General features: G+C 43.9%; 1 protein-coding gene across 1 annotated transcript in view; it reads left to right on the top strand.

The window, feature by feature from the left end:
* ENPP3 (ectonucleotide pyrophosphatase/phosphodiesterase 3) overlaps positions 1-16,244 on the top strand; it is a 236,545-nt gene that overhangs the window by 194,940 nt on the left and 25,361 nt on the right. Inside the window, exons 21-22 of the mRNA XM_088443058.1 lie at positions 8,556-8,691; positions 11,587-11,664. Of these exons, the coding sequence (XP_088299184.1) occupies positions 8,556-8,691; positions 11,587-11,664 (214 nt within the window). The remainder of the gene's footprint in view (positions 1-8,555; positions 8,692-11,586; positions 11,665-16,244) is intronic.

Below are 16,244 nucleotides of genomic sequence, written 5' to 3' on the forward strand. Positions count from 1 at the left end.
CATGCGTCGGTGTTACACTGCGCATGTGCGTATGGCAGATTGCGAGTTTTTTTTGTCTCGTTCGTCAAATAGCGTACAGGAAGTGACATGTCAAATGTGATTGACAGAACAGGGCGTTTTTGGGTGTTGACGGGGGAGGAGATGGAAAAACGCAGGCGTGGCGAGGCGTTTTTTGGGCGTACATACATTAACAAATGCGAACGTCAAATGTGTTTGTACCTACTCATACGTCACTGGATGATCCTCTTTCCCTTCAAAATGCTCGCACAGCTTAGGGTCTGGATAACTCGACCACAGTGGCGATGGCCTTCTCCTCCGTCCCGGCACTCCACGATGTAGAATCGATTAATCACGGCTTGTCAGAAAGTCAATTAGTGTTGGATTGAAAACCGGCTTGGTATGTGTTTGGAAAGCAGTTTTTTTGGATAGCACAAAACCGAACGCAGGTGGAAATCATAGCTGCTAATGTCTGGATTACACAATCAATTAGCGTACATTTGTGGGGGTGTATTTTGGCCGCAATGTGTTCTTTTTGGACTATTGTAACAATGTCATCATGTTTAGGTTTGGTGCCTCATTTTGTATTTGCAAGGTGATTTTTCCTCCTTAGGTAATGTTTTCAACGTTCCTTAACGAGCCCTTTTTTTCCAATGTGTAATTTTTTAGGTTGAACGTTGTTGGCTTGTGGGCCCGGATTAAATGTAACCCATTTTTACAATAATGTCAGAATACAAAGTCGTACATTTTTGGAAAATTTATTGGTATCCCACAAAAAACAAATGCACATATTTAACAAACATTTTTGGCAGTGTTCATTCCACAATATTTATTAATTGTGCAAACAATAATTTTTTGGTAAACGTAAATGCAAAAATTAAAAACAATTCACAAGAAAGGAGAGGGAAGTTTTGGCCAGAAAGGAATATGAGGCGAGCTCAGAAGGAGTGTGGGAAAAGTAGCCAATGCTGTCACCGTTTTTTCGGCCGTTTGGGTGGGGGAGGGAGGGCGCCAGACTGGGTCCGGGATGTCATCGGGCTGGCCTGTCCAGAGGCAGATGTTGTGGCCTCTGGACTAGGCACAGGGCTAGGCACATTTGGAGGATTGGCTGATGTTGTGCCAGAGGTGGAGGATCTTGATGTTCCGGCAGGAAGGGAGGTCGGCTCCACCATGTGCTGGCGAACGAGCTGCTCCAAGGCAGTGGCGATGCGGATGTTGGCCCTGGTATTTTCCGCCAGGGCCTGACCAATGGTCACGTTGACTGCAGCATTTTGCTCCAGGGCCTCAGCCACCCGTACCAGACTGGCGTCCATCCTCTGCAGAATCTCCGTATGGAAATCCGATTTAAAATTGAGTTCTGTGAGGAGGGACACTGCCTGCAAGGGGGATTGCCCTGGACTGGCTTCTGCAGGGTCCTCAGCCGGATGTACTGGTTCCTCCCCTGCAGAGCCAGCAGAAATTCTGCGGCCAAGGCTCCCCTCTGGAGCAGACTCATCCGCCTGTGTCTCTGTTAGAAAAATGAGAAGACTCACATTAGAATCTACATATTGGCACAATAACATTTCAGAGTTGCTGACCTCACAACATTTACCTGGAACAACATGAGGAGCAGCAAAGTCTGGCATGTCCGTATCCATGTTGGACACGCCAAACACCTCCACAGCCTGCACACACCCCTGTGCCAGCTCTTCTAAATCAGTCAACTCCAATGACACAGGGGTGGGACCTCCACCTGTCCCCCTTGCATGCCTAGCCCTGTCCGCCATTTTTTGTTTCAGGCGATATTTGAAGTCTTGCCATCTGTGGGTAAAAAAGGAACCATTATTTTTTATTTGATTTTGTTTTTGGTTTTAGGGTGGTCAAGTGTTTACTTACCGCCGTTTGACATCCCGGGCTAGACGGACATAATCACCCACCCTATTGACCTCAACGGCTACCTCTTCCCACATTCTCCACTTCTGGCTTGAACTCATATTCCTGTCTGCCTGTGGCAGGATGTCCACACACTTCTGAATCAAAACCTCCATCTCCTTTCTTGTGAATTGTGGCTGCCTTTTCTTTTTGGCAGCTTTGCCCGGAATACTGGGCCCAGCAGCCTCTTCCATGTCATCCTCCTCACCTATTTGTGTAAATTTGGAGAATTGTCAACTTCACAACTTGCACAATATTATGTTTCTAATTAATCATTGAGTCAAAATGCATGAAATACTTACCGCCAGACTGTTGTCCATTGTTTCCCTGGTCTGTAGCCATGTCTGAGCTCCAAACAAGAAATACACCAGAATTTTGTTTTTGTCTCGTGACGTATTTATACATGCGTCCTTATTTTGCGGCCGCATCATTGATTGTGCGTTCCTATGATCCCTCCTTAATTTGTGCGGGAAACGAAACACTATTTATGGCTTGGGGCGTCTCGATTCGAGGTGGCGTTTTTTGAATGTTGGAGGTTACGTTGGTTGGAGTTGATTGTTGGCTGGTGTAGGAGTTTGCGTTTTTGGAAGTAGTTTTTTTGGATTTATTCGTTTTTTGTTTTCCGTTCGTTTTTTTCCCGTTTTAATTTTTTTGGTCGTTTCCAGTTTTGGTAAGTTTGTGGAAGTCTAACTTTGGGTCAATTTGTCTCTCATTCTGGTTAAGTTTTTTTTTACATTTTTTTTTCCGTCATTTCATCTCTCTTAGGTTTTATTTTGGCTCTGCCCCAAAAACCTTTTGATCCGGATTCTTATATATTATCTCTTGGTAAGTTCATTTGTTAAACTGTTTTGGAAATGTTCTTGTTTGTCTTTACGCAACTTTGGTTGGCCTTACACATGTAACGTTTGTTTTTCCAAATCCGAAATCTGAGGTTTTTTTTTTTTTATTTACGCTGCGTTTTTGTGACTTGTATTTGCGAACTAATTAGCGCATTTTTACTACTTACTATTGTGACTTGTATTTGCGAACTAATTAGCGCATTTTTACTACTTACTATTGTGACTTGTATTTGCAAACTAATTAGCGCATTTTTACTACTTACTATTGTGACTTGTATTTGCGAACTAATTAGCGCATTTTTACTACTTACTATTGTGACTTGTATTTGCGAACTAATTAGCGCTTTGTGAAATGTTTATTCATCCCTTAAAATTGTTTGTGTTTTCTCGGTAGCATTTGTTGCTTACATTTGGCCTCAATTTGACGTAGTGTGCGCAACGTCGTTTTGCTCTTTGCCCAAATGTGTGTGTGTCCTCTTTTATGTTTTGTCGTGCTTAAATTTTTGAAACAGACATGGCCAGCATAAAATGATGTATATTTATGTTGTGATTATTTCCAGTTTCAACATATCTTGACAATACCCCGGCATGTAAGCATCAATGGATGGTATCTTCAAGCTAAGTAAAAATGTTTATTTTTGGGTGGGGTAAAAAGCCTGACATTCCAATCTTGCCATTTCAGGTTGATATGGGTAGGATTGTTCTGGCCCTGCTCCCGGAAGCCGACCAACCTCAATCTCGTCCCAGGCGTAGGCATCGTAGGCGTGCAAGGCCCCAGATATTTCGAACACGTGTCACCCTTTTTGGAATGCCCGATGATGAGGTTTTAAGACGCTACCGTCTTCCTCCAAAAATCATCAGACACTCTCTCATTAATAGAGAGTGATCTTGAGCGGCAAATTGACAGTCCTACAGCAATACCACCACTTATGCAATTTATGGTGGTGTTACATTTCTGTGCCTCAGGATTGTTCCAAACAACGGTGGGAATAGTGGTGGGCATCTCACAATCCTCCTTTTCCCGGATCCTGAGGGCAGTGATGGAGGCACTTTTCAAGCACCTCCATCATTTTATTCAAATGCCTTTGGATATGGGTGCCCTTAGTGTGGCCAAGGCCAATTTTTACCAAATAGCTGGCTTCCCACACATCATAGGGGTTGTGGATGGTACTCACATACCACTTCAGCCTCCAGCACGGCTGGAGGCAATATTTAGAAACCGGAAACACTATCACTCCCTCAATGTAATGGTGGTATGTGATGCCTCCCTCCAGATCCTGTCCCTGAATGCAAAATTACCAGGAAGTGCACATGACTCCTCCATCATCCGGCAATCAGGGATATGGCACAAATTAACCAACCTACAAGCTGGTGATGCGTGGCTTCTGGGTAAGTGGAGACCTTTAGTACATAACAATGTTAAGCTTCATACAGAGTGAGCCTGATGTTGACTATTCTTTTTCACAGGAGACAGTGGCTACCCTTGCACGCCCTGGCTGCTCACTCCTTATTTGGGGGCCACAAAGTGAGTATAATTCCGCACTTACAGCCACCAGGCAAGTGGTGGAGCGCTGTATCGGCCTTTTAAAAGGCCGATTCAGATGCCTCCACCGCTCTGGTGGCGAGCTCATGTATTTGCCGGATATGGTTTCGAAAATTGTGGTCCTGTGTGGGATATTTCACAACATCGCCATAAGGAGTGGTGTCCCAATGCAGCCAGAGGATGCCTTACCTAAGGATGGCCCCCCCGAGGTTGGTCGGAGGTCAGTATGTGGGGGGGCCATACGCGATGATGTGGTGGCCAGATTTTTTAGGTAATTATTGACAAAACAACAGTGTTTATACCTAATGTGGTCGGGTTTGTTTGAGAACATCTAATTATTTTTTTTTATTTTCTCCATCTTCTGTTTTTTCACATAATCTTTGGCACTCCAACGATGACTACTTCCTGCTACCCTTACAAAACCTGTATGTGGACATTTTGGGGATATATTCTGGAACCCATATTGCAATGCCATATTTGTGGAATCATGTTGGCATGGTCCTTCGTCAACCAGTTCTTGATTTGTTGTTTTTTTATTTGGTTTTGTTGGTATGTGTTGTATTTGAGATTATCACTGTGTGTTTTGTTTGTGAGTGACCACTTTGATTTTTCAGTTATGTTGTGAATAAATGTTTTGAGAGTGAAATGTTGTACCTTTTTTGGAACGTTACAAGCAAGTGTAACCAGGTTCACACACGTTACATTTGACTAAGGGGTAATCCAGTACTGACGCCAGTTGAGCTAAAATGTAATCTGTTTTCAGGGTCCAAACCAACACCCAAAGGAAGCCTGTACAATCATTTGGCTTCGTAAGATTGGCCTAAGCAGCTTGCACACCAACTAGGAACCTGTAAAATTTAGAAATATCCAATTGTGACTACACCAAAAAAGGGAAATGAGATTGTTACTGTTAGGTGTTTCTTGTGGCTGTTTTACATAAAAATACAACACACAATCTTGGTGTCAAAAAATGGAAATCCTTGCAGGAACAGTCTACTTATGTCAGGCTAAACAATCTGTGATTTTGAAAAAACGAATGAGCCAGAACGTTACTTAGAAAATAACAATTTATTTTGATAATGGGCCCAAAAAAAAATTTCCTAATCCCTAAGGAGGACCGACATACGGTCAAGGACCACCAGCACCCCGCTTATATTGTGGCGCATCCGGGCCACACAGGCGGATAATTCTGCCCGACGCCTCTGTTCCTCTGTGGGTGAGAAAAGTGTGAGGATTAATACAACAATAGTGAAACCACATTAAAAAACAAGCCAAAACCAAACCCCCCAAAAAAACAAAAAAAAAAAACATAAATACAGCATTAAAACACATCAAACTAAAATGGTGTAGGCCAAAAATACAAGGCCTATGTACAAATTCCGACAGGTGTGATATGTGTATGTTGAAATCAGCAGTAACAGGTAAAGGCAATCGCCCAAATCCCCAAAAGTGTAGCCAAAATCCCCCAAAAAAGGAACCACACATGATTACATACAAACAGTTTGTGTCGATAAAAAACCGCAAAGAAAAACATACCGGAAGATCCAACGCCAGCTCCGGAAGGCCCTCCATCGTCCTCCTCGGAGGTGGCTCCATTCCCCAAAGATCGGGGTGGGGTAATGACCGCCTCCGGGGAGGGGGTAATTCTAAGAGGGGTGGTTGGAGGAGAGGGGGAATTGGGACGGAGGGGAAGGAGGCCCGAAATTTCAGGCTGAAGGTCTAGGAAGGCTGGGGAGGAGTGGGGAATAGGGGAATTACTGGTGTTGGAGTGTTGGCTGGGGGTTGGGGAGAGTGGCCGTGAGCGCCGTCTGGCCGGACGATGATGGCGTAGTCTTCGCTGGGCCCCTAAAAGATGTGAAACAAATTGTGGTTAGTTTCAACACAAATCCGCGCAAAAAAACATTTTCGAATCCCCCCCCAAAAAAACGAAACATGCAGATATGAGGACAATGAATAAATATGAAATACATGGAAAACATGGCCATGCAGATATGAGGATAATGAATAAATATGAAATACATGGAAAACATGGCCATGCAGATATGAGGATAATGAATAAATATGAAATACAGGGAAAACATGGCCATGCAGATATGAGGATAATGAATAAATATGAAATACAGGGAAAACATGGCCATGCAGATATGAGGATAATGAATAAATATGGAAAACATGGCCATGCAGATATGAGGATAATGAATAAATATGAAATACATGGAAAACATGGCCATGCAGATATGAGGATAATGAATAAATATGAAATACAGGGAAAACATGGCCATGCAGATATGAGGATAATGAATAAATATGAAATACAGGGAAAACATGGCCATGCAGATATGAGGATAATGAATAAATATGAAATACAGGGAAAACATGCACACGCAGTTAGGGCCACAAAGACAAACATGAAAACCACAATCCATAAAACTTACTTTCTGCGATCTGCATGCGAAAGCATGCCAGCAAACGGGGCGTCCGCCGTTGCAGGTCCGACCACCTGCGCTCCAGCTGCCCGATCTGGCGGCGTGAGCCGTAGGAGCGCAGGCGGACCCGTACCTCCGCATATGCGGAACGCTTCTCGCAGTTGGTGATGGGTGGAGGCTGGCTGGTGATCCGCCTATCCATCACCTCCGTAAGCACCAGCAGCTCGCGCCTGGTGAATGCGGAGGCTCTCATGATGGCAATGGTGTTTTTCTTAAAATTCATTTTTGATAAAGTGCACCAAAATTTAATGATTGGCTAATGTATTTGGGTAATTAACAGGACCAATTCTATTGGTTAGTGTATGAGTCATGTGTTCGACAGGGCCAGAAATCTCTTGAGACTTATGATAGGCTTGATGCAGTGACATGCGTAAGCAAATTTAAATAAAGAAATGAACTCCGGGAAATATGCGGGCTGAAAAACAAATAGAACAATTATTTAATTGAGGCTAACATGTATTTTGACAATTAAAAGCGAATGTTTAAGCCGTACGTATTCTGCGGGTAAACACAAACACGGACATGAATAAAGTTTATTGCATTGTGTTAAAAAAAAAAAAAAAAAAAACAATTTAGCGAATTGATATATTGATTGGCATGATACAATTGAGGGAGGTAGGCAGAATAAACGAGCAGTTAATCGAAATCTGACAGTCCAACTTCCGGGTAGTACTAGTGCGTGCGTTCCCTTTAAGCCACTTCGGGGATGTACACTCGCTATTTGGCACGCTCGTTAGTTAGAGGAGGGGTCGTGTGAGTTTGGGGAGGATGTTTGTCTGCGTGCGAAAATACGAGCGTGTGCTTGAATTTAAATATTTTTTTACGTACGCCGAACGTACGAACGGTCACTTGCGTCCGGGTCTGAATGCGGGCCTTAGTTTGTATAGATTAGAAGTGGAAGTGAAATAAAATAATCACAGGCCATATCATTAAATAAGTCATGTCACAAATAGCAGTGTTCACATATTTTCCAGAAGGACAGTCCAAAGAGAATAAGTGAAAAGAAGGGCTGTAAGTTTCTACAGTGACATTTATTGATCCTATGCAATAATTGTTTGCATCAGTGCAATTGTATAGGCCTGAAGTTTGCAGTTACAGTTATGCTGGGTACATTGTGTGCCAGTCGGCCAGTGTGTACAAGCGATATGTCTGTGAACGACGTCGTTCACAGACATATTGCATATGGCAGATATATCTGTCCATCGTGCTGCATGCACGACCGCTCGTACACTTGCAGCGACCCCGAGCCAGCGGAACCTTCGGACAGATGACAAATGATGGTTTTTCAGTGTGTATTAACAACCATCATCTGCAGATCACTCTGTGTACCCAGCTATACCGGGAGAATTAGTTTGTTGAATTACATAATTATTAGCCAAATTGATTTGCCTATCTTTAGGTAGGAAGCACAATACTCTGTAAGAAGATTAGTAGTAAAAAAAGACAGGCTCATTGTCAGAAGGAGAGAAGACCCCAGAGACATACCTGGTCAGCTTGCCCTACAGGGAGCTTTCACCACTGATCACAATATTTTGACCAAGGCAAGTTCTTACTACAGTAAGCACTGTGAGTCATGTCTGTGTGCCCCATTCATATCAAACATTACATAAGGGAATATTCCATTAAGAAACGGAAATTGCATGGGCACAAACAAAAACATGTTCCTTTTCTCATATTGTTACTAATCATTGAGACATTAAGGAAATATGACAGGGAAACCAGCATTACTGCGGAACTTATGCTTTGTGTGTCAATAGAACTGGTGACTGTTTTGTACAGGGAGAAGGCTCTGCTATTCCTCCTACACTGTCAGACTGTCTGCGGCCTGACGGCAGAGTTCCAGAGGCAAACAGCCAGAAATGCTCAGACTACAAGCCAGAGATGAACGTAACCCACAGCTTCCTCCATCCTCCCAGTAAGTACATTTCTTTAAATAGACATATTCAAACGCTTTAATCATGTGGATGTGGCTGAGCAATAAGTATAAACCTATTACAAAACAACAGTGTTGCTAGTTGTGGGCACTGATGTGTAGTGGCAAAGGATTTACAATTGCTGATCCTTGTGAAAAAGACACTTCTTAAGAATAATTACCTTTACATGTGTACATCACTTACACTTACTGGAAAAAAAATTGGAACCTGGAGTAAATAAACATTTGATATGCATTGAGAAAAGTAATTGCATGTTTTTGAAGGTATGTTGTATTTTGAAACTGTGCATTCTACCTTCGTACAGGGGGCCTGATTCAGACCCGTTTGCAAGCGCTGAGCGCTCGCAACCAGGTCGATGGTGGCCCACAGCGCATGCGCGAGACCCGGCTAGCGATGGGCAATACGTCGCTCCGGGTCTCGCACCAAAGGGGGCGAGTTGTCGATGTTGAGTGACATCTCGCCCCGTTTGGTGAGTGGGCTGGGGGGGTGGCTGCCCAAACGGAGGCGTTCCCGAGGGAACGCTTGCCGTTTGGGGGCGGCCCCACTGACATCACGAGTGATGTCAGTGGAGAGCTTCCGGCTTGTTAGAGCCGAAAGCTCTCTGGGGCTTGCGATGAACGTGACCCTACCACAAGGGTCTCGTCGCAAGTCCGATTGTCGCGATGGTCTTGACCATCGTGACCATCATCATGGCCGTCACCCACAGCTATGCGAGCGGCCAGGAGGACGCTCCTAAAAAGAACAGCGCCCACCCTGATTCAGAGCGAGCGCTCTTTCAGAGCGTCCAGCTCTGAATCAGGCCCAGTATGTATGTTTTTTACTAATTAAAGTACACGTTATTGTACTGTGCTATATAGCATTAACAATGGTTAATCATTATCTTCATCAAATGTAAAAGCACTTGAAGTGGCACGCACACAATACTGTGTTTCTAGATAATACAGTTTTATCACCTTGGAATGAATGACCGAGGAACCAACACCACAATAAAACTATTGCAATATAAATGTACTTTAATCTGAAAGCACTTATTGTTATGTGCATTTTCCTTTGAAGAAAATCCTTTGATGCAAGGTTACAGTAGTTTAGCTGTGTTTGCGATATGTAATGTTTATGTATCTTGTCCAAAGTAGTCTCACCCTCTCATTAGCAAAGTAGCCTTATGTGCACTTCAGTGTAAAATCTAGTTATGATTCATTGCTAGGTTACCATGAACATAATGTTCAATCTACCATAGTTTTTTTGAGGAACCATCCTGAATTTTCCCACGTTTTCCTTGTGACCAATAGAGCCGCATGAAATTCCAGAAATCCTGTGCTCTGCAATTTGGAAAAATGTTATCTTAAAAGACATAAATGACAAACATGTTGCTCTCATTCTAAAAAAAATAAACTAAAAAAGCCTAGTAAGTAGTAACCCCTACTTGAACTCATCATCAATCCTGATTTCACTATCCTGGTGTTTAAAGTAATTTATAAATAAATACATTAATACAACATTGAGTATGCCTCTCTCGCCAAATCCACAAGCAGCACAAGTGCTAGACATCTTGGATTGGTTTCCACTACAACAGGGAGGCCACGACTATAGTAAAATCCAACACCAGACTAGACAGCACACGGGTGATACCTCTGTAGGGGTTTTGTCATAAACCACTGACCATTATACTGGGAGCAGTAGGAAAAAGATCTCTGCTAATTATACCAATAGAAAAAGACCCATAATTTAAAGAGTTAGTACCCACTTTATGAAATATTTTTAAAATGGCTTATTTTCTACTGTTTTGATCTGTCATAGGCCAATTGGAAATAAAAACAAAAACTCCAAAAACACCCAAACTCGTACTAATGCTGACAAGATATGTAATGTTCAAATCTGGGAGTTTCTGAAACTTACTTTTATCAAAAAACAATCACAAGCATGAGAAGCCAGAAATGATTGACTTCTGGTGATGGGGAGTCCTGGGGACCCCCAGCTTTAATAAATGAGTGGATTTTTTTCCTATTTCTTTTTATACCTCAGTCCATACTGCCCAAGGAGAGCTGGTAGCCTTTGCAAGGAAAGAACACAGCTTTTTGCACAACACTTCCTCATAGAGGCATCAGCCTTGTTCTGACCAACATGGAGCTGCTTTTCACTATGGCAGAGGGATTCCACACTCCAGACGTCCTAGGCATAGCTCAGAATTTCTAGGCCTGGATCTAATTGAGACTTTTCTAAATGTATCTATTTTTCACACTTTAAACAGTACCATGACTGTCACTGAGAACTATTGGGGAGTTGTGCAGCTGATCCCGTTATTGCTACTGAAAGCACCCCCTAAGGAAATAATGGTAGAGCATTTATGTACCAGCAATAGACTATTGTTGGCCACCACTGCCCTGTAGATGAGATAGTTACCAACTGCACCGTGTGTTTTTTGTTTGTTTTTTTCTAAATTTTTTGGTGAATCAGGACACATCTTTCAAAGAAATTTGCCAGTGGTGAATCTGTAAAATTAAGCCAATTTTAGAATAATTTCTAATCGACTTGTCCATCTCTAGTCACCTTGGACCTTTAAATGTTCACTAATCAAACAACAAACATACTAAAAAAAACAGTTGGCAGGAGTTGCAGTAAATACTTTGATTGGGCCCTATAATTCAGTATATTGACAAATGCACACTTAACAGCAGGAAAGGTTTGGGTGTGTCAGCTGTCTTTGAGGTTCAGTAAATTCTATGTTGAAATACTGCATATACATATATATATATATATATATATATATATATATTTTTTTTTCTAAGCCAAACATTATTGAGGACTCCGTGGCTAATCAACGTGTTGTTTTTTGTTCAAATTACCAATGTTATTTATAATCTATAATTTTATTACAGACTTCAACATCAGTGAACTTGAACAGTATGATTCTCTAATCACAAGTAACCTAGTTCCCATGTACAAAGAATTCCTTAGTAAGTATGTATTTTGTAAGTTGTGTACAATCATTGTTTTAAAGCATAGATAGAACCTACTTTATATAAAGAATACATAATTTGAGAAAATTCTGCATTCAGGGTGTTTAGTATTTTGTGCAGCATTATTTTAAAGCTATGTAACCCTATAAAATGCATGCCACTAAATACTTGGTACTTCTTTAATTTAGAATCAGTGGTGTAACTAGGTTATTTGGAGCCCAGGGCAAGATTAAAAATGGACCCCCCCCATGTGCATGCGCCAAAAGTGGGCATGGCCACATGCCACAGGGGACGTAGCCACTGAAAAATGGGGGTGTGCAATGCCTACTGTAGTAGTGCCCCTTATGCAATGTCCCCAGTAGCAGTGCACCTTGTGCAGTGCCACTTATAGTAGTGCCCCTTATGCAATGCCACCTGTTGAAGTGCACATTATGCAGTGCCCCCAGTAGTGCCCAATATATAGTGCCAGGGCTGTCTTAACAGCAGTGTGGGCCCTGGGCAAAGCAATGCACTGGGGCCCCTACCCACCCATTGTGCCCCCAGTAGTAAGCCCCTTATATAGGGCCCCCAGTAGTAGTCCCCCCCAATGCAGTTTCCCCAGTAGTGGTACCCCCTATGCAATGCCCCTTATATAGTGCCCCCAGCAGTAGACCCCCATGCAGTGTCCCTAATAGTGGGACTCCTTATGCAGTGCCCTTTAAATAGTGGCCCCAGTTGTAGCCCTCCCCCTATGCAGTACCCCCAGTATTGCCCTTTATATAGAGCCCCCAGTAGTGGTCCCCCGATGCATTGCTCCCACTGGTAGTCTCCCCTCTATGCAGTGCCCATAGTAGTAGTCCCCTCCCCTTGTAGTGCCCCTAGTAGAGTCCCCCCCCTTGTAGTGCCCCTAGTAGTTGTCCCCCCCTTGTAGTGCCCCCAGTAGTAGTCTCCTCCTTGTATTGCCCCCAGTAGTGGTCCCCCCCCTTGTAGTGCCCAGAGTAGTAGTCCCCCCCCCTTGTACTGCCCCCAGTAGTGGTCCACCCCCCCAATAGACAAATAAAAAATAAACACTTACCTGAATCCCCGCCGCCGCCATCCACTCGTCCATCCGTCCTCCCGGGCCGGGCCGCTCTGCATTATGGGAGAGACGTCATGACGTCTCTCCCATTACCCACTGCGGGAGCCGGAAGATGCCCGGCTCCGGCAGTGGGAGCAGCAGCTGATGAGAGTCTGTCTGACTGTCATCAGCTGCTGAAACAAACACACAGCTACCGGTGCCGGCGGCTGTGTGTTTATCACTGTGTAGTGCTGACCAAACTCCGTCCAGTCAGCGCTACACACACGGTGCAGCTGTGTCACAGACTGCCCGCGGCTGCGTACCAGGGGAAGGGGGGGAAAGGTCACAGGATAGTGCTTTAAAAAAAAAAAATTACTAACAGGCAGCGGCTGCAGGGGGCTGGAGGGCCCCTTGAAGCTTTGGGCCCTTGGGCAACTGCCCTAAAAGCCCAATGGAAGAGACTGCCCTGTATAGTACCCCCTGTAGTGCCCAATATATAGCACCCCAGTAGTGCCCATTATACAGTACCCCCAGTAGTGCCTCTTATATAGTGCCCCCAATAGGGCCCCTTATGCAGTGCCCAATATATAGTGCCTCCAGTAGTGCCCCTTATAAAGTGTTCCCAGTAGTGCCCCTAATATTAGTGCCTCTTATATAGTGCTCCCAGTAGTGCCTATAATATAGTGCTCCTAGTAGTAGTGCCTTTTACGCTTATAACATGCAGACACACACACAGACAATGTTACACTTAGCTGAGTCCCCGCTCCTGCCGCACCAGCCACTGTCCGCTGCTCCTGTTCTGCTCGGCACTATGGGAGAAACGTCTCTCCCTTCACTCAGTGCGGGAGCCAGAAGGCGGAGTTGATTAGTCAGCTTCAGCTCGGATCCGGCCCTGGTGCAGCAGCCAATAAGAGTCTGTCTGACTCATTTTGGCTGCAGTGCTAAAACACTGCAGCCAATAAAACAAATAAAAATAAGCCCAAAAATTTGTTTTAATGTGTAGTGCCACAGCCCGAACGTGCCCTGGACTGCGACTGGTGGCGCCCCCCCACGCCTCCGAGTCCGACGGTGCCTAGGGCCCCCCACATTACGCCAGTGTTCAGAATTAATAGCTGATCACAAAAGCCGGAAGCAGGTGGCTATATACACAAGATGCTCCTGCGGCATTAGCATACTGTCACACAGCTTCTGCGTACACAGGTGTATTCATTTCTGGTTGATACATTTGATACATTTTAAAAGATCCATGGGTGGAGCTAATTATTTCAAATGTGATACTGAGGAGATCCGTTAAACATGGACTGTTGGGGTCCCTGAGTATTGGAGCTGGCAAACACTGGTGTACATTATCATCTCCTGGAAAACTGATGAATACTACCTCTGCAATTACCACCCTTAAACATCTACGTCCTAAATAGTAAATTGAAAATCACACTTGTGTGAATATTAAGGGTCTGATTCAGAGTTGGGAGCACATTTGCATCACCATGTTGCACTGTTGGAGGAGCATATTAAAAATGTGCAGAGAGATAAGATTTGGGAGGGGAGTGTCCTAACCGAACGGTAAATTGCAGTGTAAAAATAAAGCTGTCCAGCATTTGCGGGCTACATGCAAAGGGATCGGTATGATTTACCGCCGGCCGCATGGGATTTCAACGCCTGTCATTAGACACTTGCCGGGATTAAACCAGGGCTGTCTTAACCGCTGTGTGGGCCCTGGGCAAAGCAATGCACTGGGGCCCTTACTCACCCATTCACGGGATAACAAAATGTAAATGGTCAATAAATTAAACATTTAGATTTAGTAGTACAAAATCAGTCAGACATTTGATTAAAAAAATAGAAAGGTTTGGCTGACCCTGGCGCTCACTGTGTATGTTGCGTCTGGATAATTGATAGGCTGCAGATGCCCAAAAAAGAAAAGTTGTGCAATCCAAAATCCAAAATTAATTATATATAAAATATAGGCGCTGGAGTGCTGGTGGTTGCTCCTGGTAACCAGAGGAGTGGAGTTGGAACTGAGGGAATGGCAGCGGCAGCTCGACAGATGAACAGATCCCGGCAGCGGCAGCCCGACAGCACTGAAAATCCTGATCGTCCTCAGGTAAGTAATAACTAACCTAACCTAACCCCCCTAACCCTAACCCTCCTTAGGGGTGCCAAACTAGGTCCCCCTAGGTGCGCTAAACCTAACCCTCCCCCCCCCACGGCTGTCCGCTCGCGGCGGCCCGCATCCCTTCGATCGGGATGCCGGGCACCTGTCTCCCGGCATCGGGAAAATGACAGGTGTCTAGATATAGACACCTGTCATTTAACCCACGCTGGGATAAAGCAGTCGGGAAGCTGGCTGCCGGGATCACGTCAGCCGGTTTCCCGATTGCATCCCGGTACTGAGAAGCCATCCCTTGTAGTCAAATCAAGTACCTGCAACTTTTTTGTCCCCACAAGTAAATACAGTCAGGTGCATAAATATTGGGACATTGACAGAATTTTCATATTTTGCCCTCTATTCACCACCACAATGGCTTTGAAATGAAACAAACAAGATGTGCTTTAACTGCAGACTTTCAGATTTAATTTGAGGGTAATTACATCCAAATCAGGTGAACGGTGTAGGAATTACAACGGTTTCTATATGTGCCTCCCACATTTTAAGGGGCCAAAAGTAATGGGACTATCAACTCAAAAGCTATTTCATGGACAGGTGTGGGCTATTCCCTCATTATTTCATTATCAATTAAGCAGGTAAAAGGTCTGGAGTTGATTCTAGGTGTGACATTTGCATTTGGAATCAGTTGCTGTCGACTCTCAATATGAGATCCAAAGAGCTGTCACTATCAGTGAAGCAAGCCATCATTAGGCTGAAAAATCAAAACAAACCCATCAGAGAGATAGCAATAACATTAGGTGTGACCAAATCAACTGTTTGGAACATTCTTAAAAAGAAAGAACGCACCGGAGAGCTCAGCAACAGCAAAAGACCCGGAAGACCACGGAAAACAACTGTGGTGGATGACAGAAGAATTATTTCCCTGGTGAAGAAAAACCCCTTCACAACAGTTAGCCAAATCAAGAACACTCTCCAGGAGTTAGGTGTATATGTGTCAAAGTCAACAATCAAGAGAAGATTTCACAAGAGTGAATATAAAGGGTTCACCACAAGATGTAAACCATTGGTGAGCCTCAAAAACAGGAAGACCAGATTAGAGTTTGCCAAACAACATCTAAAAAAACCATTACAGTTCTGGATCAACAACCTATGGACAGATGAGACAAAGATCAACTTGTACCAGAGTGATGGGAAGAGAAGAGTATGGAGAAGGAAAGGAACTGCTCATGATCCAAAACATACCACCTCATCAGTGAAGCATGGTGGTGGTAGTGTCATGGCATGGGCATGTATGGCTGCCAATGGAACTGGTTCCCATGTATTTATTGATGATGTGACTGCTGACAAAAGCAGCAGAATGAATTCTGAAGTGTTTCGGGCAATATTATATGCTCATATTCAGTCAAATGCTTCAGAATTCATTGGATGGTG

The sequence above is a fragment of the Taudactylus pleione genome, unplaced genomic scaffold (genome assembly GCF_031769625.1).
Source record: "Taudactylus pleione unplaced genomic scaffold, aTauple2 ptg000326l, whole genome shotgun sequence".
NCBI lineage: Eukaryota > Metazoa > Chordata > Amphibia > Anura > Myobatrachidae > Taudactylus > Taudactylus pleione.